The 24,784-nt window shown below is 58.3% G+C and overlaps 1 protein-coding gene across 1 annotated transcript in view; it reads left to right on the top strand.

Annotated features, from left to right (window-relative positions):
• The window catches only part of LOC134434366 (Fc receptor-like protein 5), a 63,240-nt gene extending 42,001 nt beyond the window's left edge, over nucleotides 1-21,239 (top strand). The window contains 10 exon segments of the mRNA XM_063183032.1: nucleotides 7,368-7,411; nucleotides 10,498-10,501; nucleotides 13,197-13,427; nucleotides 13,667-13,723; nucleotides 19,168-19,331; nucleotides 20,010-20,313; nucleotides 20,398-20,481; nucleotides 20,848-20,869; nucleotides 20,960-20,999; nucleotides 21,156-21,239. Of these exon segments, the coding sequence (XP_063039102.1) occupies nucleotides 7,368-7,411; nucleotides 10,498-10,501; nucleotides 13,197-13,427; nucleotides 13,667-13,723; nucleotides 19,168-19,331; nucleotides 20,010-20,313; nucleotides 20,398-20,481; nucleotides 20,848-20,869; nucleotides 20,960-20,999; nucleotides 21,156-21,239 (1,034 nt within the window).
• The last annotated feature ends 3,545 nt before the right edge of the window (nucleotides 21,240-24,784 follow it).

Raw genomic sequence — 24,784 nt, 5'->3', positions numbered from 1 at the left:
AGTGTCACAGCACATTCCTGTGGATGTCACTGGGTTCCTGTGGTCGCCCCTGGGGTCCCCACAGCTCCATGTAGGTCACCTGGGGATCCTGGAGGGTGGTGGCACGCAGGGACCCTGCGAGAGACACGGGCTGTGGGATCTGGATGGGGTGACACTCGTGGGTGATGTGTCCCTCTGTGTGTGTCCCCCCCGTACTCACCCCCTGCCCTCTTGGTGACCACGACATGCGTGTACATGCGTGTACACCTCCCCCTCATCTTGGGGGGCTGGGGCATCCGGGGGGGGCCCTGAGGGAATAACGGGAATGTGGGGGAGGGAATGGGAGGTCTTGGGGGTTGGGGTAAAAGGGGAGACTGTAGTTTGAGCCCCCCACTCACCTTTCCTTCTCCGTCCTGGAGTCTGCTGAGGCAAAAGTGGTAGGGTGACTGAGGGGACCCTGGGCCCTGACCACTCTCAGGATTTCTGAGCTCCCAAAGGACCCTAAATTTTCCACAGGACCTCCAAGCATCCCTGATGCCCCAGATGAACATCCCCAGTGCCCCCGACCAACTCAACCTCAAGAACCCAAAGCCCAGGAGGGACAAAGACCCCCCAAACGCCCCCAGGGCCCTTGAAAGAACCCCCAATATCCCTGCAGGACCCTCCAGCACGTCCCCAATCCCTACAGGACCCCCACCAATGTCACAATTTTGGGCCTGTGGGTGCCAACCTATTGCACCCTCTTCTTTGTAGGCCTCTACAGTTGAATGGGACCCCCGTCCGCCCATTGCCACCCACCCACACGGTGCCATTGGTTCCAGGCCACAATGACACCCACGAGCAGAAGCAGGAAGGAAAGGGCCCCACCGACCCCTGCGGCCACTGCAAGAAACAGAGGGGGACACATCAGGGTCACCCATTACCCCAGGGGTCCTGAACACCGCGGTGACCCCATGTGACCCCACCTGTGACCCAGAGTGAGCCAGCTGTCACCTCCAGGGCCAGCTCAGGGCTGAGTGCCCAGAACGCTCGATGCCCGTCCTGTCCCAGCTGGTTGGTGGCCTTGCACTGTGCCCGAATGTCCCACATCGATGTTCCTGAGCTCCAGGAGAGGACCCTGGGCCACCTCCTGCCCGTTGTGCCGCCAGGTGAAGGTGACAGGTGCTGAGCCCACCTGCACCGAGCAATGCAGGGTCACGTTGTCACCTGTGCCCATCTGGTGTGACCGGGGGTGATGGAGGCATTGGCCATGGGCACTGCGGGGACAGAGATGTGACTGGCACTGGGCAAGGTGGGATGGGGATGCAGATACTGTGGGTGGGGTCATCCTTAGCCCAAGGGCTCTGGTCTCCCAGGACAGCGACATTCAGGGTGACACTCTCTTCCACGCTGTCCCCGCACTAGTGCTGGCCGCTGTCATTTTCACCATGTACCCCATCTCCAGGTGGGGGCCAGTTCCCAGTGGTGCCCCCGAGCCCCCCAGTTCCAGGAGAAGGACAAGGGACCTGTCCCCATGGCCATTGTGTAGCTCAGCACCAGGCAGTCCTCGAGTGCCACCTGTCCCCTTGGGGGCTGTGCCCACAGTGACACCCCTGAGAGCAGGACTCCTGCAGGAGGGGGGGCACCGTAGGACAATGAGGGACCCATAGAGGGTGGGTGGGAACGGGGAAGGGGGATCCCACTGAGGGAGAGGGGGTCAGAGATTGAAGGGGGCTTGGAAAGGCACCCCCAGGAAGGATGGAGGGTTCAGGGACCTGTTATCTGGAGAGGAAGATCGGGAAACACCAAGAAGGGTATGGGGACCTAGGAAGGGGATGGTAGAACCTGAAGACCATGGGAGAAATCAGAGAGGGCTGTGGTTGAACCAGGGACAGATGAAGGGACCCCAGTGAGGAATGGGGGGACACAGAGGGTGACCCCAGCAGTAACAGAGGGACATGGAAAAGGATTAAAGGGAAAATGGGGGCGCCCACGTAGGAGTGGGGCATCTGGTGATGTACCCAGGAAAGGATGGGGGACCCGGGCATTTATGGGGGAACCAGACCGTGATGGGGGACCCAAGGAGGCTGTGGGGGCTCCCCGTGCCCATCTCCACACTCACAGTGCACCGTGATGTGGAGCCAGGTGCTGCTCTTCCGCACGGCCCCACCCTCAGAGCGCACCTGGCAGCTGTAATTCCCCGAGTGGGAGACCCCCACGGCGGGCACCAGCAGCTGCAGGGACCCCTGCGGGCCCCCCACCACCTGCCCGTCCCGGTAGAACACATGCAGGAGGGGGGCTCGGGGCCACAGGGGGCTGGGGGTGCTGAGGCAGCTGAGAGTCAGGGGGAACCCTGGATGAGCTTGGTGGAACACTCCAGCATCAGCACCGAGAAGAGCTCTGGGAAGGAGAGGAGAGGGAGATTTATGAGCCCATGTCCCTGGGGAGGGGCTGTGGGGTCGTCGGGGTGGGGGCTGTGGAGTGCTCACCGTGCAGTCACTGGCACTGGCACTGACTCTGGGGATATTGGGGACCTCAGGGGACCCCACAACCCCCTCTGCCCCCTCCCCATCTCCGGGTTTCAGGCCCGTGCCCAGGGCACTCACCCCACAGGAGCAGTGCCACCTTCCCAGCCATCCCGGTGTCCCCAGCCATGTGCACTGGCTGTCACTCGCTGCTGTGGCCACCGCTCCCCTGGCTGGCGGCTCTTCAGATGAAGGGGAAGGAAGCGAGGTCACGTCCGTCCCCACGTGTAGGTGGCCCTTGGTGGGGGTAGGGTGGGGACAGGATGGGGCAGAGAGGGACCTTGTGGGACATGGTGGGGACATGGTGTTGCCAGAATTTGGCGTCTGAGGTGGTGTAGGGAGCCAGGGATGGGTGTCCAGTGGAATTGGGTGCCCCGGAATGGGGTCTCATGGGAATGATGGTCCCAAGGGTTGGATGGACTCAGAGTCAGGAAGGAGGGTCCCAGAAAAACTTGGCCTCCAGGGATGTGTGGTCATGGGATGGTGGCCAAGGGATGGGTGTGCAAGGGGAAAGGGGAATCCTGTGAGAATGGGAGGTCCTGGCGAATCAAGGTCCCCAAGGGAAGGGGGATCCCAGGGACTGGAATTACCAGGATGGGGTTCCTTGGTCTTAGATATCCTGGGGAATTGCAGTCCAGGGATGGGGGCCCCAGGGAAGAGGGACTGAAGGAAATGGGATCTCATGGTTGAGTTCCCAGGGGAATGGGGGTGCCTGGGATGGGCAATGGCTGGGTGGGCACAGATGTCACAGCTCCTTCTCTGGGTGCCTCAGATTTGGGCATGACACAGATCTCAGCAAAGCCCCCTTGGGATGCCCGTTTTCTGTGCAGGCATCACAGGGAGGTCCTGGGTAGTAATTCTGTGCCTGCCCCTATCCTTGACTTTTCCCTCTATTTCTCTTTTTTCCTTGTTTTTTGCACTTTTTGCCATATTTCCTCAACCCCAGTTCCTGGCTCAGCAATCCTGGGGAGCACCTGAGCAGGGAAGGGGTTGGGGCACCCAGGGGAGGGGGGAAATGGGGAGCAGGGGGCGCATGGAAGGGTGAGGAGGATTTGAGGTACGGAGGTGTTGGGCTGTGCTCCCTCAACACTTTCATTATTCTGGACAAGAGGGAAGAGGCCATTTGTGCTGAGAGTCAGATGGGAAAGGGAGCGTTCAGTCTCTGTTCCTGGGGGGGCACATCCAGGGGCATCCTGTCCTCTAAGGTCTCTGTTCCAGAGTTCAGCTGGGGGAAACCAGTCCAGGGGGTGACACATCCTGTTGTGGGGGGTCCTGTCCCAGGGGGTGGCGGTTCCAGAAATGTCCCTGCACATTCCTGGCCAGGTGCCTGTCCCAGGGGTGGCACGTCCTGGGGAGCCCTGTCAATGCAAGGGTGGGGCCCAGCCATGGCCCAGCCCCACTGCACAGGGATGGCCATTGCCCAGCTCTGCTCTGCCCAGCCCCAGGGGGCAGCCAGCACCTGAGTGTTCCCCTCTGCCCCCCTGGCTTTGATTCTGGGAACTTTAGAGCTGCTGCAAAGGTGAGAATTCTGTTGGGGAAAAAGGCCTGCCTGTGGTTTGCTCAGCCCTGCAAGAAGCACAAACCACAAAGGGAGCCCAAGCAGTGGCTCTGTGAGGGCCTTTCATGGTTTTCAGAGCAGGGCTGGCTGGAAACTCCCCATGCAAGGGCAGCTGTGTGGGAATCTGTCTGGAAATGCAGCAATTGATCATTTTGTCCCTCTCAGCAAGGGACTGAGAGAGCCCCAGCACTACTGCAAATACCAGAACAATCTGCTCAACCATCTGACCTGGACCCTCCTTCTTGAACAAAACCTGCAGCCCTTTGGAACCTCACAGAGAGAATGTTTGTGATCTGGATGTTCACAGCAAAAGAGAGGGAAAATGTGGAAATATTGAGCAGGGGCTGCACACAAGGGGCTGGGGAACAGGGGTGTCACAGCAGGAGTAGGGAGTGCCCAGGCAGGGGAATTCAGGGCAGGCTGGAGTGGATTTACCAGGGAATCAGACCCTGGGGCACACACAGGCATTTCCACAGATTCCTGTGCACTGTCCCAAGGATAGACAGAGCTTCTCCCCTTCCTCCATGGGAAGTCAATCAAGTTTCAGGGTGGGAATGACCAAAATGAGGAGAGTTCCTAAAAGCCAAAGAAAGGCTTCCTTCTGGGCTGGGTTGCTGCTCAGCAGGCAGGGAGCAATTCCATGGAGCTGTTGGACACTCAGGGAGAATCCACACTCTCTTATCCACAAGCAAATGCTACTGGGGAATGCACCAAGGGGCTGCTAAACGGAATGAAAAAGTCTCATTCCATTGTGGTTTGTTTGTGTTTTTATTGTGAGTGACTTGTTGGAAAAGCAATGGATTCTACAAACCCAGGTAATTTTATACCTTGTCAGTTTGATTTCTGATGAGTTTGTCCTTTATTGGGAAAATAATGGTGTGGGGAAGATGTTTGCTTTTATTCTATGGATGTGTAATTTTGTCTCAACCAATTGGGCATCAAGTGTTGTCTGGGATGGCTGAGCCAGGAAATTGGGGGACCTGACCTAGGGTTGTGTGGGGCAGGGGAACAGAGAATCCCAGGACAGCCCTGAGGTGCCTCAGGGTGTGGGCTTTGCTGGGCTCTGGGTCAGCTCAAAATGTGCAGCACCCAGGGAAGAAGCAGTTTCCTTCTCTGTGCCCACCCATCAACTGCCCAATCCCGGGCACCCTCATTCCCCTGGGAACCCAACCATGGGACCCCCATTGCCTTGGTTTCTCTCCTCCCTGGGACCCCCATCCCAGGACTGCCATTTCCCAGCACCACCATTGCCTTGATCCCATCCCATGGGCTGCTTCTTCCCCCAGAACACCTATTCCCAAGGGTCCCCTTTTTCGTCCTGCACCCCCAACCCTGGCACCAACATGCCATGACCCCAGATCCCTGGGGACCATGTTCCCACAGCACACCCAACCCTTAATCCCTCCAGGCATGGGGACCCCAATTCCCCTGGACCCTCATTCTCCTGGACACCCATCCCTGGTTCCCCACATCCCCTGAGCCCCCCACTCCTGCAAACACCATCACCCACCATGTCCCCAGACTATGCAGCCTTGTCCCCAGCCTGTGCCCATCCTGTGCCCACCTTGTCCCCACCAAGGGCCACCTACACATGGGGACAGACCTGACCTCACTTCCTTCCCCTTCGTCCAAAGAGCCGCCAGCCAGGGGAGCAGTGGCCACAGCAGTGAGTGACAGCCAGTGCACATGGCTGGGGACACTGAGATGGCCGGGAAGGTGATGCTGCTCCTGTGGGGTGAATGCCCCGGCACGGGCCTGACACCCCAGGGATAGGGAGGGGAGGGGGCACAAGGGGGTTGTGGGGTCCCCTGAGGTCTCCAATGCCAGCAGTGCCAGTCCATGATACCTACAGTGGACTTTGGTGGGACTGGACATATAGGGTGGCTTTGGGGACAGGAAGAGGGGTCAGAAATGTGGGGACAGGGATGTGGGGACAGGGATGTGGGGACTGGCACCTTTGGGTTCAGGTGGCTCTGGGCATAGGCAAAAGGGAACTGGGATGCAGGGACAGAAGTGGACAACAACAGTGAGGATGTGGCCATGGGGATGGGATCATGGGGATGGGATCATGAGCTGGTGGGGGTGACCTGGGCCAGTATGGGCTGTGTCCATAGAGGGCTTGTCTCCACAGTGTCCCCTTGTTCAGCCTCAGCCCGGGGTCGCCTCAGTGTCCCTGTTCCAAGGTGTCTGTGCCACAGGGATGTGGTGCATGGGTGACTGTGACACAGACATGTCCCCCTGACTCTCCAAATCTCTTGGGGACCACCGACACACACTTTCTCACAAGAACTGCTGACCCGATGGGGAGAGTTAGGGACAGTCCCCACACTCTGCATCCCTTTGCCTCTGTTCCCATGGTGCCACACTGACTGAGCCCTGTCCCTTCTCCCTTCCAGCCCAGACCCTCGGCCTCGCTGGTGAGTCCTCGGGGGATGTCATGGCCCCACCCTGCTGTCCCCAGCCCTATGTTGGCCCTGGCAGGCTGGTGTCCCCTGTCACCCACAGGTGCCCAGACCACCCAGCTCCTTGTGGAGCCCCCCTGGAGGCCGGCAGTGCTGTGGGACTGGGTGACACTGACCTGCCAGGGCTCGGGGACTGCTGGTGCCGCCACCTGGTACAAGGACATGCAGACCTGGTGGCAGCAGCATCCTGATAACTTCACTGTCTTCAAGAGAGGCACCTACATGTGTGACAGTCCTGGCACTGGGCTCAGCCACCCCGTGAGCATCTTAGATGGTGAGGGGATGTTTGGGTATCCCCAACCTGGCACTCGCAGGGACCCTGAGGGCTCTGAATGGGCTCCGCTCCATGGGTCACCTCCTCCGTAACCAGAGCCTGTCCCCTGCTCTGGGAACATCCCAGAGTATCCTGGTTTGGAGGGATCCCCAAGTTGGATTTGGGGATCCCTGGTGCTCTGGATGTGAACCAGTGAGGGGATGCCGGTGCCATTGGGTGTGACAGGACCCCTCTGTCCCTAAGACTGGCTGGTGCTGCAGGCGCCGGCACGGGTGCTGCTGGAGGGGGACGCGGTGACACTGTGCTGCCAGAGTCTTGGAACAGCACGGTCATCTCGGTGTCCTTCTACCGTGAGAAGACGGAGCTGGAGGTGTTCCCCAAAGCCACAGAGCTGTCCCAGTCCCCTCTGCAGCTGGGCCACAGTGGCCACTAAAGATGCAGGGGTTGGGTGGAATCCTGGGGGTGGAAGAAGTCAGCGCCTGTGACAGTGACAGTGCAGGGTGAGCACCATACAGCCCCCACCCCGACACCCCCCACAGCACCTCCTCAGGGACTTGGGCTCACAAATCCCCCCCCACTCTCCTTCCCAGAGCTCTTCTCAGTGCCAGTGCTGGAGGGTCCCCCTGAACACATCGTGAGGTCGCCCCTGACTCTCAGCTGCCTCAGGACCCCCAGCCCCCTGCGGCCCTAAGCCCCCCTCCTGCACGTGTTCTACCAGGATGGGCAGGTGGTGGGGGGCCAGCAGGGCTCCCTGCAGCTGCTGGTGTCCATGGGGGTCTCCCACTCGGGAAATTACAGCTGCCAGTTGCTTACGGAGAGGGGGGGTGGGGGTGGGGGGGATGTGCGGAAGAGCAGCACCCGGCTCCGCATCACCGTGCACAGTGAGTGCGGGGATGGGCACGGGGAGCCCCCACAGCCACCTCCCTTCCCCTGGCAGGGCATCTCCATTTCCTCCACACAAATTTCCTTGGTCCTTCTCTTACTCCCCTTTTCCCCTCACCCATCTGTGGTGTGACCCCATCCCCAACATCCCCTACCACACCCATCCCTCCCCCATCCCTTTTCCCCCACACCGGCTCCAACCCCTCCCTGTGGTCTCATCCCTGTCTGTGTCCCTGCAGTGCCCGCGGACAATGCCACCATCACACCCGGTTTACTGGAGGTGACACTGCGGGACACAGGGGCACAAAGGGACACAGGTGGGGTCACACAGGGTCACCAGGGAGTGCAGGACCTCCATGCTGATGGGTGATCCTGATGTGTCCCTCTCTGTTTCTAGCAGTGGCCGCAGGTGTCAGTGGGGCCCTTTTGTTCCTGCTCCTGCTTGTGGGTGTCATTGTGGCCTGGCACCAGTGGCACCGTGTGGGTGGGTGACAATGGGGGGGCACGGGGTCACAGCAAGCTGTAGAGGCCGCCAGAGTTGGGGAGCGATTGGGCAGCACGCACATCCACAGAATATTGACCTTAGCCTGGAGTCGGAATGGTTTGGGGAGGTGCTGGAGGGTCCTGCAGGGATGTTTGGGTTCTTTCAGGGGCCCTGGGGGTGTTTGGGGGGTCTCAGTACCTACCTGGATTTGGGTTCTTGATGCTGAGTTGGTCAGGGCCACTGGGGATGTTTATGAATTCTGGGAGATCCAGGGATGCTTTGAAGTCCTGAGAGGAATTAGGGTCTCGTGGGGGTTCAGGAATCATGAGAGGGGTCAGGTCCCTGGGACCTCACAGTCATGCCTTCCCTCTTTCCTTTGCAGCTGCCAGGAAGAACCAGGAAATGTAAGGGGGGGGGGGCTAAAACCACACTCTACCCTTTTACCCCAACCCCCAGGACCTCCCATTCCTTCCCACACATCCCCTTTATTCCCTCAGGGCCCCCCCGGATCCCCCAGCCCCCCTAGAGGAGGGGGAGGTGCTGTATGCCTACATCATGGTCACCAAGAGGGCAGGGGGTAAGTATGCGGAGGACACACGCAGGGGGACATGTCACCAATGAGTGTCACCCCACCCAGATCCCACAGCCCATGTCTCTCGCAGCGTCCCCCCGTGCCACCACCCTCCAGGATCCCCACGTGACCTACACTGAGCACCAGGGACCCCAGGGGCGACTGCGAGAACCTGGTGACATCTACGGGAATGTGCTGTGATACTGGGGGGAACTGGGGGCACTGGGGGTCCCCACCCATGGGCATCAACTCGTGTGTGTGCTGCCACCAAAAATTTGCCCCTTGACCACCTTGTGAAGGCACAAAGATCCCAAAGGGCTGAGAGAAGAACAATTTCCTGAAACAGCAACCAGAGAGAATAAAATCAACAACAACAAAAACAAGGTTCAGGGTCCAAATGGTCACAAAAAAGAACAATTTCTTGGGAGAGCCCCCAAAAATTGACAATTCCTGAACATTCCCCCCAGCACGTTTCATACCCTAGAGTAACGTGGCAGGGCCCTGGGCTTTCCTTGCGCTGGTAGCCAAAGTGGCCTTCAGGAAGCTCTGGATTCTCTTGTCCCATCCCAAACACCTCCTCTGCCCTGTTCCCCACACAATGGAATCACAAAGGCCCTGTGGGGGTTCTGGAGCCTCCCCCTTTTCCAGGACAGTCGGGATCAGGCCATGGCACAGAGTGGGGTGTCAGAGAGAGGAAAAGTTTGATGTCTGGAGACATTTTGGAACACCTATGTGTGGCAGGGATGGATCAGGCTTTGCTTATGATGAGACAGGGCTCCATCTGTCCATCAGTCTGTCAGCCATGGCACACTGGTGACAGTGTGACGCTCCGCCAAAGCCAGCTCCTGAGTGGTCGTGTGACCAGAAGTGCCAGCTGGGGAGAGGGCCCTTGGTGGCCCCACTAACTTAAAAGGCAGAGCATGAGTTTGCCAAGTCCCTGACCCTGTCTCCTCTTGAGGGCTTGGTCCCATCCACACTGGACCCAGGATTTCGCAACTCATTTAAATGAGAAATACCTTCCAAGGAAAGTGGGAACGTTCCTGGAATAGAAAGAAGACACTTGTCAAAAACTCTCTTTAATTTCAAAAATAATGGGGCTTCCTTTGGGAAATTCCTATGGGGCTCTTTACATGGAAATTTATGAACCAGAACATAACAAACAGCACAAACCCAGAACTTTCCCTCCCGCTCTGTGCTCTTGGTTTTTGTGGCAGTTACAACCGCGGCCAGAAGGGGGCGCTGCAGGGAGCACTCCCGGCCAGTAGGGGGCGCCCCGGTCCAGCTCCATCACCTCAGGGGCCATGGCTGCCTCAGACGGGAGGGAGGAGGGGAAATCGCTCCTTTTGCAAACTCATGGGCACCAATCGGTCCCGGCACCACCACCGGCAGCAGGCAGAAGCCGCCAAGGCAGCAGGTTGGATCCCAGTGCCCACTGGCAGCGTAGCTGTGTCTTGGGGCCAGGCACACGCCCTGCACAACACCTGCAACTGCTCTCCATGATCTCAAATGGAAGGAAGGCAGTGCCTGACCCCAGGCAGGTCTGGGGTCCACAGCAGCATCTCTGGTGGCTTTACACCACAATTCCTGGAAACCCTCAGTCTTTCACTCAGGTGAGGTGGGTAGGGATGGAGCAGCTTTGGGGACACCTGGAATCCAGACAGGGTCACTCCCCAAAGCCCCACCATGGGTGCAGGCAGAGCCCCTGCACAGTATTTCCACAGCTTTCCCTTTTAAAACATTCTTTCCATGAGGTTCCAGAAGGCTGCAGGTTTTGTTCAAGAAGGAGGGTCCAGGTCAGTATCTTGAGCAGAATGTTGTGGGATTTGCAGTAGTTTTGTGGTTCTGTCCCTTACAAAGAGGAACAAATTAACAATTGCTACATTTCCTGGCTGGTTCCCTCTCAGCGGCCACTGCAGGGGGTGTTTCCATCCAGCCCTGCTCTGAAAACCATCAAAGGCCCTTCCAGAGCCACTTGCAGGCCTGAGCAAACCACAGGCAGGCCTTTTTCCCCCATAGAAATCTTACCTCTGCCACAGCTCCACAGACCCTGAGCCCTCGGAATCTGTTTTGGGTGACCCCCAGGCCGCTGGCACCTTATGTCACCACAAAATCTGAGGCACCCAGGGAAGGAGCTGAGACATATGGGCCCATACAGCCACTGCCCATCCCATCCCTGGCACCCCTACTCCCCCGGAAATCAAATCATAGTACCCCATTTCTTATATCCTCCCCTCTCTGGAACCCGTATCCCAGTACTGATATTTCCCAGGATCTCCATGGCCCAGCACCCCTCATTCCCAAGAAACACTCTCCTGTTCATTCCATCTCCTGAAATCTCTCTTCCTCTAGAACTATGATTCTCCCAGGACCCCCATTCCCACAGGATCCCCCTTTCCCCCAGCATCCCCATCCCATGACCCCAAATCCTGGAGCCCAAGTTCCTCTGGCACTCCCATCCCAGAGTCCCCTCCACCCTGGGAAACCCCATTCTCCATGACTCCCCCTCTGCAGCACCCCCATTCCCATCCCTGGGACCCCCCATTACCCTGGACACGTATCCACGGTGCCCCAAAGCATCCTGAGCCTCCCACTCCTGGGAATTCCATATGGCACCTTGTCCCACCCAGACTTGTCCCCATCCTGTCCCCTCCCTGCCCACAGCCTGTCCCCAGCTTGTGGCCACCCTGCCCCACCAGGTACCACCTATGCATGAGGATGAGACCTGACCTCGCTTCCTTCCTCTTTGGCCAAAGAGCCACCACCCAGGGGACAGCCGCCCCCAGCACCGAGTGACAGCCAGTCCACATGGATGGGGACACCGGGATGGCCGGGAAGGTGGCACTGCTCCTGTGGGGTGAGTGCCCCGGGCATGGGCCTGACACCCCGGGTATAGGGAGGGGAGGGGGCACAGGGGGGCTGTGGGGTCCCCTGAGGTCCCCAAGGCCAGCAGTGCCACTCCATGTTACCTACAGTGGACTTTGGTGGGAATGTGACTGATGTAGGGTGTCTTTGGGGAACAAAACAGAGCACAGGAACAGGGGATGGAAGTATGGGGACAGGAATGTGGGGACTGGCACCTTTGGGCTGAGGTAGCTCTGGGGATAGGGAAGAGGGAACTGGGATGCAGGGACAGAAGATGACATAACTGTGAGGATGTGGCCATGGGGATCATGGGGATGAGATCATGAGCTCGTGGGGGTGACCTGGGCCAGCATGGGCTGTGTCCGTGGTGTCCTTGTGCCCAAGATGTTCACAGTGTCCCCATGTTCTCCCTCAGCCCAGGGTGGCCTCGGTGTCCCTGTTCCCAAGGTGTCTGTGCCACAGGAATGTGCCCGTGGTGCACTGGTGGCAGTGAGACAGACATGGCCCCCTGCCTTGCCAACTCGTTTGGGGACCACTCCCATGCACTTTCTTAAAAGAACTGCTGACTCCATGGGGACAGTTAGGGACAGTCCCCAGATCCTGTGCCCCGTGCTGCTGTCCCCACAGTGCCACCCCCACCCAGCTCTGTCCCTTCTCCCTTCCAGCCCAGACCCTTGGCCTCGCTGGTGAGTCCTCAGGGGATGCCATGGCCCCACCCCGCTGTACCCAGCCCTATGCTGGCCCCGGCAGGTTGGTGTCCCCTGTCACCCACAGGTGCCCAGACCACCCAGCTCCTGGTGGAGCCCCCCTTGAGGCCGGCGGTGCTCTGGGACCGAGTGACACTGACCTGCTAGGGCTCGAGGACTTAAGTGTCACCACCTGGCACAAGGACGGGCAGCGCTGGTGGCAGAAGAGACCTGATCACTGTCACCGAGAGTGCCACCTACACACGTGACAGTCCTGGAAGTAGCACAGCCCCTCTGTGAGAGTCTCAAACAGGGAGGGGGATTTGGGTGTCCCCAACCTGGCACCTGCAGGGACCCCGAGGGCTCTGGGTGGGCTCTGCTCCATGGGTTACCTCCTGTGTGACCAGAGCCCATCCCCTGCTCTGGGGAAATCGCAGAGCATCCCAGTTTGGGTGGAACTAATTTTGGAATCGGAGAGCCTGGTGCATGGGTTGTGACCCAATGGGGGTGTTCCCGTGCTCTCCCCTAGACTGTCTGGTGCTGCAGGTGCCGGCACAGGCACTACTGGAGGGGGACATGGTGACACTGCACTGCCAGGGCTGGCAGAACAGCATGATCAACTCCGTGTTCTTTTTACCACGAGGGTAAGAAACTGGAGGGGCTCTGAAAAGGGAAGGAGCTGTCTCTGTCCCCCCTGCTGCTGAACCACAGTGGCCAGTATGGCTGCGAGGGCTGGGTGAAATTTGGGATATTAGGGGAGTTTTGGTGCTCATCGCAGGTGACAGTGACAGTGCAGGGTGAGCACCCCAACCGCTGCCACCCCGACAGCCCCACAGCCCCTCCCCAGGGATTCAGGTTCAGAAACCCCCCTCCAATCTCCTTCCCACAGTTCTTTTCGGTGCCGGTGCTGGAGGGTCCCCCTGAGCCCACCCAGGGTCCCCCCTGACTCTCAGCTGCCTCAGCACTCCCAGCCCCCTGCGGCCCCGAGCCCCCCTCCTGCACGTGTTCTGCCAGGACGGGCAGGTGGTGGGGCGCCCGCAGGGGTCCCCGCAGCTGCTGGTGCCCACCGTGGGGGTCTCCCACTTGGGGAATTACAGCTGCCAGGTGCACTCCGAGGCGGGAACTGTGCAGAAGAGCAGCGACATGCTCCGTGTCACAGTGCACAGTGAGTGCAGGGATGGGCACAGGGAATTCCCACATGCTCCTCCAGTCCCCTGCCTCGGTATGTCCATGTTCCTCAGACACCTTTCTTCTGTCCCTCCACCTCCTCCTTGTGTCCGCTCATCCCTCCATGGTGTGACCCCTTCCCCAACATGCCCCATCACAACCTTTCCTGCCAATCCCTATCCCCTCACTGGCTGCCAGACCTAGCCTGTGCCCTCTGCCGTGTCTCTGTCCCCACAGTGCCCGTGGCCAATGCCACCATCACTCCTGGTCTCCCGTCACACCAGGTGCATGCGGGTGACAATGTGACCCTGCACTGCTTGGTGCAGGTGGGCTCAGCCCCTGTCACCTTCACCTGGCCAGATGGGCAGGAGGTGGCCCAGGGTCCCCTTCTGGAGCTTGGCAACATCGATGTGGGACATTCTGGCACCTACCAGTGCGTGGCCACCAACCAGCTGGGACAAGATGGGCATCGGGTGTTCCGGGTACTCAGCCCTGAGCTGGCCCTGGAGGTGACACCTGGCTCACCCTGGCTCACAGGTGGGGTCCCACAGGGTTTCTGGGGTTTCAGAACACCTACAGTTCAGGGTGACCCTGATGGGTCCCCTCTGCTCCCAGCAGTGGCTGTGAATGTCAGCAGGACCCTCCTGTTCCTGCTCCTGCTCCTGGCTGTCATCAGGGTGGCACTGCTGGGGTGGGTGACAGTGGATGTGATAAGAGGATCCTGAAATGAGGGGAAGCCCCCTGACTGGGGGCAGAGATCAGCAGCAGCCAGGGCCCCTGAGCTGGGGGACACTGCGCCTGCAGTGACCTCAGCTGGGCGTCCTGGGGGATTTGGGGGGAATTTTGAGAGTCTTGGTTGGGCCCCAAGGCCTTCCCTGGGTGGGCTTTGAGGAACATTGGGGTGACACTGGGAGTTCCTGGAGGATCTGGGGAGCTCCTGGATGGATGTGCAGGGATGTTTGGGGATCTTTTTGGGGTCTTGGAGGAGTTTGGGGGTACCCCTCCCTGCTTGGGGTTCTGGGGACCCAGAGAGTTCGGGGCATCAGGGGGACTGGGTGCACTTCAGTGATGCAGAAGTTCTGGGGGCTTCAGGTGTGCTCAGAGTGTCCGGGGGAGTCAGGGATCCACTGGGATTCAGGGCTGCAGTGGGGATTTGGGTGTCCTGTGTGTGGTTGGAGCTGCCGAGGTCCCAGGAAGGTTCAGGGGTCCTGGTGTCCACTTGGTCACCCCCTCCCCTTTCCTTGCAGCTGCGAGGAAACTCCAGGACAGGTGAATGGGGAGTTCGGGCTGGGACTCCACTTTCCCCCTCCCCACACACCATCCAGTCCCCCCCATCCCCTCAAGAACCCCCCGGAGCAGGGGGCTGTGCTCAACACCCACATCAGGGGCACCGAGTGGGCAGAGGGTGAGTACAGGGGGAGACAGTGGGACACGTCACACACGAGTGTCACCCTCAAGCAGGTCCCCGCAACCGATGTCACTCTCAGGGTCCCCATGGGTCTCCCCCATCCCTGCCCCACGTCGGGATCTACAAGTGACCAACGCGGAGCTGTTGAAACCCTATGAGGGACAGTGGGATCCTTGTGATTATGATGATGTGCTGTGACACTGAGTGGGAGTGGGGGGCATTGATTCCCCTCAGGGGTCTCTTCTTCCTCTTCACAGCACCCCACAGGGCTCCTCATTCCCCCTTCCAGTGATGGGAGAGCACACGACGTTTTTCCATCCTATGGTACCCAAAATGCAGTTTTTTGGTCCAACTGTGTGAGAAACAAGGCTCACTCTTTAAATTTTGTAAATGTTTAATAAGGAATAAAAGGTGCAGTAAACAGCATGCTGGGTGCTTGGCAACTGCCAGAGGCACACTTTTAACCACAACAATTCTCCTTACATAGCTTTTCACTGTAATGGTTAAATACATACTCAGGAGGGTTAAACATATACAAACATTCTTTCCAGTTTACATGTTCTGGGAATTCTTTTGCTTGGTTTGACCCTTGATTCATTTTAATAAAGTACATGCTATACTGCAAAGTAAAGTTATCTATTTTTGTCCTCACAAAGCCCCCCCTGTTCTGTGGTTTGACAGTTCTTGAGAAAAGAAGGGTCAGTGGTAAATTCCTCTTTGCATTCTTCCTTTTGATGTTTTTTCACTTGCTACTTTTCAATGTGTTCTTCTCATACAGATGAGATACTCCACCAGTACATTAAATCAACAATATCTATTTCACAAATTATCTCAGTTATTCTCACCGTTGTCACTTAGTTACACAAATAAAGGCATTAGCTGCTTCTGCAACAGGCAATGCTGTAATACGCAGCACATTGTCTCTACCTTGATATTTTGGGAGAGCTTAAACTATAATGTATTTATCACACTAAAATATATATTCTACACAGGGATTAGGGTAAAAAGGCTGACAATTTGTAGTGTATCAAAAGCAGTTAAAAAGTGATTACAACCTGTATTATATAAAAATAATTTGGAAAAACCAATATAATAGTGAAAGCCAATGAATACAAAATTGTTCGTAACAGGGGGAATGTGTATGGAAGGGTTTATTTGACTTCTCCTTATCTTGCTCTGATTTTGATGGCAATAAATTCCATTCATATCGCTAATTCTGAGGCAGTTTTACCCGTGACAGGATTTGATGAGTGATCTCTCCTGGTCCTTGTCTCAACCCAGGAACCCTTTGCTCAATTTTCTCTCCCATCTAGGTGTGGAGGGCAGTGAGAGAGCGGCTGTGGTGGGTGCAGGGCATCCGGCCACTGTCCATGCACGGCAAGGCAGGGAGGAGGAGGAGGGTCCAGGTCAGGTTGTTGAGCAGATTGTTCTGGTATTTGCAGTAGTGCTGGGGCTCTCTCAGTCCCTTGCTGAGAGGGACAAAATAATCAATTGCTGCATTTCCAGACAGGTTCCCACACAGCTGCCCTTGCATGGGGAGTTTCCAGCCAGCCCTGCTCTGAAAACCATGAAAGGCCCTCACAGAGCCACTGCTTGGGCTCCCATTGTGGTTTGTGCTTCTTGCAGGGCTGAGCAAACCACAGGCAGGCCTTTTTCCACCCACAGAATTTCACCTCTGCAGCAGCTCTAAGGCTGTCAGAATCAAAGCCAAGGGGGCAGGGGGGAACACTCAGGTCCTGGCTGCCCCCTGGGGCTGGCCAGAGCAGGGCTGGGCAATGGCCATCCCTGTGCAGTGGGGCTGAGCCATGGCTGGGCCCCACCCTTGCATTGACAGGGGTCCCCAGGATGTGCCACCCCTGGGACAGGCACCCGTCCAGGAATGTGCAGGGACATTTCTGGAACCGCCACCCCCTGGGACAGAATCCCACATGCCAAGATGTGTCACCCCCTGGGACAGGATCCCCCCAGGACAGGACTCCCTGGATGTGCCACCCCAGGAACAGAGACTGCCCCCCTTTCCCATCTGATTGTCAGCACAAATGGCCTCTTCCTTCGTGCCAAGAAAAAGAAAGTGAAAACATTGTGGAGGCACAAGCCAACATCTCCATCCCCCACAGCCTCCCCACCCTTCCCTCCAACTCCTGCTTCCCATTGCCCCGTCCCTCAGTCCCCCCACCTTGGTCCCCTCTCAGGTGCTCCATGAGATTGCTGAGCTAAGAACTGGGGGTGAGGGGACCTGGCACAAAAGTGAGCAAAATAAAGAAAAAAAGCAATAACGACACTAAAGTCAAGGGCATGGGAGGGCACAGAGTCAGAGCTACCCAGGACCACCATGTGAAGCCTGCACAACACATGAGCTTCCCAGGGCGGCTTGGCTGGCTCTTGCTCATCCCAAAATCTGATGCACCCAGGGAAGAAGGTGAGACCCCTGTGCCCATTCAGCAACTGCCCATCTCTGGCAACCCCATTCCCCTGGGAACCCAAGCATGGGATCCCCATTCCTTATGTCCCCTCATCCCTGGGACTCCCATCCCAGTAATGCCATTCTCCAGGATCTCCATGGCCCAGGACCCCATTCCCAAGGAACCCTCTCCTGTTAATTCTATCTCCTGAAATCCCCCTTCCACCAGGACCTTGGTTCTCTCAGGAAACCCATTCCCATGGGAACCACCATTCCCCTAGCATCCCTATCCCATGACCCCAAATCCCGGGAGCCCCATGTTCCCCTGGGACTCCCATGATTGTGTCCCCTCAGCCCTGGCCACACCCAGACCCATGACTCCCCCTCCTTAGGAACCCCATTCCCCTGGTCACTCAGCCCTGGCACCCAAAACCAACCTAGCCCCCCACTCCTGTGAACCACATGTCCCACTTTGTTCCACCCATGCTCATCCCCTTCCTGTGCCCAGCTTGCAGCCACCCTGCCCCCACCAAGGGCCACCTACATGTGGGGACGGACATGACCTCGCTTCCTTCCCCTTCATCCGAAGAGCCGCCAGCCAGGGGAGCGGTGGCCACAGCAGTGACTGACAGCCAGTGCACATGGCTGGGGACACCGGGATGGCCAGGAAGGTGGCGCTGCTCCTGTGGGGTGAGTGCCCTGGGCACGGGCCTGACACCCTGGGGATGGGGAGAGGAGGAGGCACAGGGGGTCCTCAGAGGTCCCCAATGGCAGCAGTTCCAGTCCATGGTACCCACAGTGGACCTTGCTGGGACTGGAGATGTAGGGTGGCTTTGGGGACAGGAAGAGGGGGCAGGAATTTAGGGATGAGGATGTGGATACAGGGATGTGGAGATTTGCACCTTTGGGATCAGGGAGTTCTGGAGATAGGGACAATGGAACTGGGATGCACGGACAGAAGTGGACAAGAAGCATGATGATGTGGCCATGGGGATGGGATCATGAGCAGATGGAGATGACCTGGACCTTCATGGGTTTTGTCCCTGGTGTCATAGTGCCCGTGGTGTCCACAGTGTCCTCATTTTCTTCCTCAGCCAAGGCTGGCCTTGGTGTCCCTGTTCCTGAGGCGTCTGTGCCACATGGATGTGGTGCACAGCTGGCTGTGACACAGACATGTCCCCCTGACTCTCCAAATCTTTTGGGGACCACCCAGACACTCTTTCCCACAAGAATTGCTGTCCCCATGGGAACAATTTAGGGACAGCCTCCACACCCTGTGCCCCCATGCTCCTGTCCCCATGGTGCCACCCCCACCCAGATCTGTCCCTTCTCCTTTCCAGCCCAGACCCTCGGCCTCGCTGGTGAGTCCTCGGGGGATGCCATGGACCCACCCCGCTGTACCCAGCCCCATGCTGGCCCTGGCAGGCTGGTGTCCCCTGTCACCCACAGGTGCCCAGACCACCCAGCTCCTGGTGGAGCCCCCCTGGAGGCCGGCAGTGTTGTGGGACCGGGTGACACTGACCTGCCAGGGCTTGGGGGCTGCCGGTGCCACCACCTGGTACAAGGGCAGGCAACGCTGGAGGCAGCAGGGACCATGCCACGTCACTGTCACCGAGAGTGGCACCTATACGTGTTACAGACCTGGCACCGGGCACAGCCCCCCTGTGACAGTGCTAGATGGTGAGTAGTTATCTTAAATGATCAGGGTGGCCCCTGACAGGTCTGGGTGGGATCCACTTTGTGGGTGGCCTTACACCCCCTTTGTGGCAGAGCCTGTCTACAGGACACCTGGACATCCCAGTGCACCCAGATGTTCCCAGTGCCATGGGCACCCACCATGGACCTGTCTTGAGCCCCTCAGTGAGAGGGGACCCCTCTGTCGCACAGACAATCTGGTGCTGCAGGTGCCAGCACGGGCACTGCTGGAAGGGGACACGGTGACACTGCGTTGCCGTGGATGGTGGAACAACACGGTCACCAGGGTGCGATTCTACCAGGACGAGAAGGATCTGAGGGGGCCTGTCAATGGGACGGAGCTGTCCCTGTCCCCCCTGCAGCTGAACCATAGTGGCCGCTACAGCTGCGGGGGCTTGGTGAGGTCCTTTCTCTCACGGTCAGCAGCAGTGACAGTGACAGTGCACGGTGAGCACCCCATGGCTGGAACTCGAATCTCCTGATATCCCCAAAGCCCCTTCCTAGTGGATTCAGAATTACAGTCCTCACCTGCCCTCCCCTTCCCAGAGCTCTTCTTGGTACCGGTAATTGAATGTCCCCCTGAGCCCATTGAAAGGTCCCCCCTGACTCTCAGCTGCCTCAGCACTCCCAGCCCTCTGCGGCCCCGAGCCCCCCTCCTGCACGTGTTCTACCAGGACTGGTGGGAAGGGGGGGGGGGGGGCGAGCAGGGGTCCCTGCAGCTGCTGGTGCCTGCCGTGGGGGTCTCCCATTTGGGAAATTATGACTGTGAGGTGCATTCCAAGGGGGGTCCGTGAGGAAGAGCTGCATCCAGCTCTGCGTCATGGTGCGCAGTGAGTGCGGGGATGGGTATGGGGAGTCCACACGGCCCTCTCAGGTCCCCTAGTTGGGCACCTCCACATCTCCCAGACAGTTTTCCCGGGTCCTTCCATCCCTCCCCTTGTCTCCTCACCCCTCCATGTTGTGACCCCATTCCCAACATCCCCCATCACACCCTTCTCCCCGTCCCTATCCCCCCACACCATCTGCCAGCTCCTCCCTGTGCCCTCAGCCCTGTCTGTGTCCCCACAGTGCCTGTGGCCAATGCCACCATCACCCCTGGTCCCCTGTCACACCAGGTGCATGCAGGTGACCCCGTGACCCTGCGCTGCTCGGTGCAGGTGGGCTCAGCCCCTGTCACCTTCACCTGGCTGCACAACGGGAAGGAGGTGGCACAGGGTCCCCTCCTGGACCTTGGGGCTGTCAATGTGGGACATTCGGGAACCTACCAGTGCATGGCCACCAACCAGCTGGGACAGGATGAGCACCGCGTGTTCCGAGCATTCAGCCCAGAGTTGGCCCTGGAGCTGAAACCGCAAAACAAAGGGACACAGAGGGACACAGGTGGGGATCACACGGGATCACTGTGGGGTGCAGGACCCCTGGAGTGATGGCTGACTCTGATGTGTCCCCCTCCGTTTCTTGCAGTGACCGCAGGTGTCGGTGGGGCCCTTTTGTTCCTGCTTCTGCTCGTGGGTGTCATTGTGGCCTGGCACTGGTGGCACCGTGTGGGTGCGTGACAATGGGGGGATGGGAGGCCCAGGGAGATGTAGAGGCCTCCAGAGTTGGGGAGCAAAAAGGAAGCACTCACAGCCCTAGAATTGTGACCTTTTCTGGGAGTCCTATACAGTTTGGGGAGGTGCTGGAGGGTCCTGCAGGGATTTTAGTGGTTCTTTCAGGGGCCTTGGGGGCGTTTGGGGAGTCTCTGTCCTTGGCAGGCTTTGGGTTTTTGAGGCTGAGTTGGTTGGGGACACTAGGGACGTTCATGACTTCTTGGGGACTTCAGGGATGCTACGAGGCCCCATGGGAGTTCAGGAATCCTGAGAGTGGCCAGGGCCCTGGGACCTCACAGTCACCCCTCCTCTGCTTCCATTGCAGCTGCCAGGAAGAACCAGGAAAGGTGAGTGGGGGGCTCAAACCGCACACTTCCCTTTTACCCCAACCCCCAAGATCTCCCATTCCCTCCCCCACATTCCCTTTATTCCCTCAGGGCTCCCCTGGATCCCCCCGCGCCCCCAGAGGAGGGGGAGGTGCTGTACAGCCACGTCGTGGTCACCAAGAGGGCAGGGGGTGAGTAGAGTACGGGTGGGACACACACAGAGGGACACATCACCCACGAGTGTCACCCCACCCAGACCCCACAGCCCATGTCTTTTTCAGGGTCCCCCTGTGCCACCACCCTCCAGGATCCCCAGGTGACGTACACGGAGCTACGAGGACCCCAGGGGCGACCGCTGGAATCCAGTGACATCTACGGGGATGTGCTGTGACACTGGGGGAACTGGGGGGCACTGGGGGTCCACACCCATTGGCACCCACTCATGTCTGTGCTGCCATCAAAAACTGCCCCTCTCCCTCCCCATGGAGGGACAAAGATCCCAAAGGGCTGAAAGAAGAACAATTTCCTGAAAGAGCAACCAGAAATAATAAAACCAACAGCAACAAGATTCTGAGTCTAAATCGTCACACACGGGCAAATTTCCTGGGAAAAACATAACAAGGAACAAACCCGATTTTTCCCCCTGCACGTTTCCTCCACCAGAGGAACCTGGCAGGACGCTGGACCTTCCTTGCTCTAATGGCCAAAGCAGCCTTCAGGAGGCTCTGGATTCTCTTGACCCCTGTACCAAACCCCTCCTCTGCCGTGCTTCCCACACCAGGATCTCACAAAGTCCCTGTGGGGATTCCAGAGCCTCCCCCTTTCATAGGGCAGTCGGGGTAAGGCCATGGCACAGTGTGGGGTGTCAGAGACAGGAAAAGTTTGATGTCTGGAGATATTTTGTAACAGCTGTGTGTGGCAGGGGTAGGTCAGGCCTTGGTTTTGGAGAGGCACGGCCCCGTCTGTCCATCAGTCTTTCAGCCATGGCACACAGGGGCAGTGTGACGCACCAGGTCCTGAGTGGCTATGTGACCAGAAGTGCTACCTGGGGAGACGGCCCTTGGTGGCCCAACTGGCTTAAAAGGCAGAGCATGATGTTGCCAAGTCTGTGACACTGACTCTTCTTGGCATGTCTGTCGCATCCACGCTGGAACCCAGGATTGTGCCACTCATTTAAATGAGAAATATCTGCCAACAAAAGTGGGAACGTTCCTGGAATGGAAAATTGGCCCAAGGTCAAAAACCATTTTTTGATTTCAAAGATGATGGGGCTTCCAGGCAGAACTGTAAGAAAAGGAATAGCAGCTCTTTACTAGGAAATTTATAAACCAGAATAGAACAAACAAGACAAATCCAGAATTTTCCCTCCTCCTCAGCGCTATTGGTTTTTGTGGCAGTTATAACCGCAGCCAGGCAAATGCCCTGACAATACCCACAACAGCTCTCTATGATCCCGGATGGAAGGAAGGCAGTGCCCAGGCAGGTCTCAGGTCCACAACATCACTTCTGGTCGCTTTACAGCCTTTCATTCCCTTTTCCTCCTTCAGCATCGGCACAGCAGCTCTGGGAATGTTGAAGTTCCTTGGGATGCTGAGGAAAGCTGGTGCTCGGTGCTGACTCTGCCAGGGCTCCTCAGGTGGCTGCAGAGCACATTTGGAGTTCCTGCTGTTCCTGGGCCACTGCTGGTTCTGACACAGCAGCCCCAGGGGAGGAGGAAGAAGAGAGCAGAGTCACAGCCCTGAGGGCTCTGCACCTGCAACTGGACTACAGGTACAGCCCGGGCTGAGAGCAGTGTCTTGGGAGGGCAAGATGGGGCTAAATTGGAGCTGTTTGGGCCAATGTCCCTGTGCTGCTCTGGGAGCTGCAGACCCTTAAGGAGGTGTTGTAATTAGTGCTGGAGTTCCTGAAGTTCCGCTGCATTCCTAAAGCAACCTCGTGCAAAACACAGAGCACCGCTGCCTCTCCTGGGGATTTTGGGATCCTGGGGCTGAGGCAGGAGCGGCTGGAGCAGGGGGCCCACAGGAACAGCACCTGGCCATGCTGGTGGAGCAGGAGTGCTGGGAATTCCGCAGGGTGCTCAGGGGAGGCCCATGGGGCTGGGCCATGGTGGGACACCACTTGCCATTCCTGCTCCACCCAGATTTTGCGACAGGGCAGTGACACCCATCGGGCTCCCAAACCTCTCAGGGCTCGGGCACAGCCTCACAGGAGGTCCAGGCCCAGGCCTTGGGGATGATTCAGGTGCTCTCTGGCTCGATCCCAACAAAGAGCAGCGCTCTGGGAGCAGTCGGCACATCCTGAAGAAGCAGCCCGGGGCTGCTGGAGCCTGAGTGCTGTGGGCAAGGACGGCGTGAGGGAGCCAGGCCCCGCACAGCCGGCGCAGCCCCAGGAACATCTCATCCTGCAGGGGCTCGGCAGCCTCTGCCGGTGCCAGCCCCGGGGCTGTCGGGGGTGTGGCCAGAGGGGCCAGGATGGAGGGACTGGGACCCCACTGTGGAGCCTCGAGCATGGAGGGAGCGAAACGGCAGAGGGGAGACTCTGGGACAGGGGGGAGCAGAGACCCTGCGGTGGGGTCTGCGGAAAGGAGGGACCGCAATGGTGGTCCCGGAGCACCGGGAAGGGGCCCAGCTGCCATCGCGCTGTGAGTGCTGGGATGGTCACAGGGTGTCCAAACTGACTGTGACAGCGTGCCCGAAGCCACTGTGGCGATGTGTCGGGACTGAGCGTTGCCAGGGTAAGGCTCCCACAGCTCCGGGAAGTGGAGGGGTACCCTGGAAAGGGGTGCAGCAGGGGCAGGGCAGAGCCCTGTCTATTCCCTATGCCTTGTGCAGGTGAGGAGGGCAGGGAAGGAGCAGCTTTGGGAACACCTGGAATCCAGACAGGGAAACTCCCCACAGCCCCATCATGGCCATAGGGCAGAGCCACTGCTCAATATTTCCCACATTTCCCTTTTGTCTGGCAGCCGAGCCAGAACCCAAACTTTCTTTCTATTGATGTTCCAAAGGCCTGTTCGTTTTGTTCAAGAAGGAGTACCCAGTCAGGTTGTTGAGCAGATTGTTGTGGCATTTGCAGTAGTTATCAGGCTCTCTTAGTCCCTTGGAGACAGGGATTAAACGATCAATTGCTGCATTTCCAGACTGGTTCCCTCACAGCTGGCCCTTGCAGGGGTGGTTTCCAGCCAGCCCTGCTCTGAAAACCATCAAAAGTCCTCACAGAGCCACTGCTTGAGCTCCGTTTGGGTTTTGTCCTTCTTGCAGGGCTGAGCAAACCACAGCAAGGCCTTTTTCGACCCACAAAATTCTCACCTCTGCAGCAGCTCTAAAGCTGCCAGAATCAAAGCCAAGGGGGCAGGAGGGACCCTCAAGTGCTGGCTGCCACCTGGGACTGGCCAGAGCAGGGCTGGGCAATGGCCATCCCTGTGCAGTGGGGCTGGGCCATGGCTGGGCCCCACCCTTGGATGGCCACTGGCTTCAAGGAGCAGGAGTTTGAGAGCTCCTTCCTGGCTGGCGCTCCATTGCCCAGCTGCTCTTGCAGGCTCAGATCCTGCAGGGGATGAGCAAGAATGGAGAAATCTGGAGTTCCCTGGAGCTGCCATCCCCCAGGACGGGACCCCCTTTGTCCAGCATGTGTCCCCCCTGGGGCAGGATCCCCCCATCACAGAACACTCCTCCCCTCCCCCCCCGCCCATCTGACACTCACAAACGGCCTCTTCTTTCTTCTGCAGGACAGAAAAAGTGAAAGTGTTGGGGCACACAGACAGACACCCCCTTCCCCCACAGCCTCCCCAGCCCTTCCTGCAGACCCCTCACTGTTACTTGCCCCACTCTGGGGTTCCCCCAACCCATTCCCTACTCAGTTGTTTCCCAGAATAATCAAGGAACGAACTGGGGCATTGTGAAATTGAGGGATCAAAGGGAGGAAATGGAAATGAAGAGT

This window comes from Melospiza melodia, unplaced genomic scaffold (genome assembly GCF_035770615.1).
Source record: "Melospiza melodia melodia isolate bMelMel2 unplaced genomic scaffold, bMelMel2.pri scaffold_35, whole genome shotgun sequence".
NCBI lineage: Eukaryota > Metazoa > Chordata > Aves > Passeriformes > Passerellidae > Melospiza > Melospiza melodia.
The sequence above is the reverse complement of the archived record's forward strand: the minus strand, read 5'-3'. Positions and strand labels throughout refer to the sequence as shown.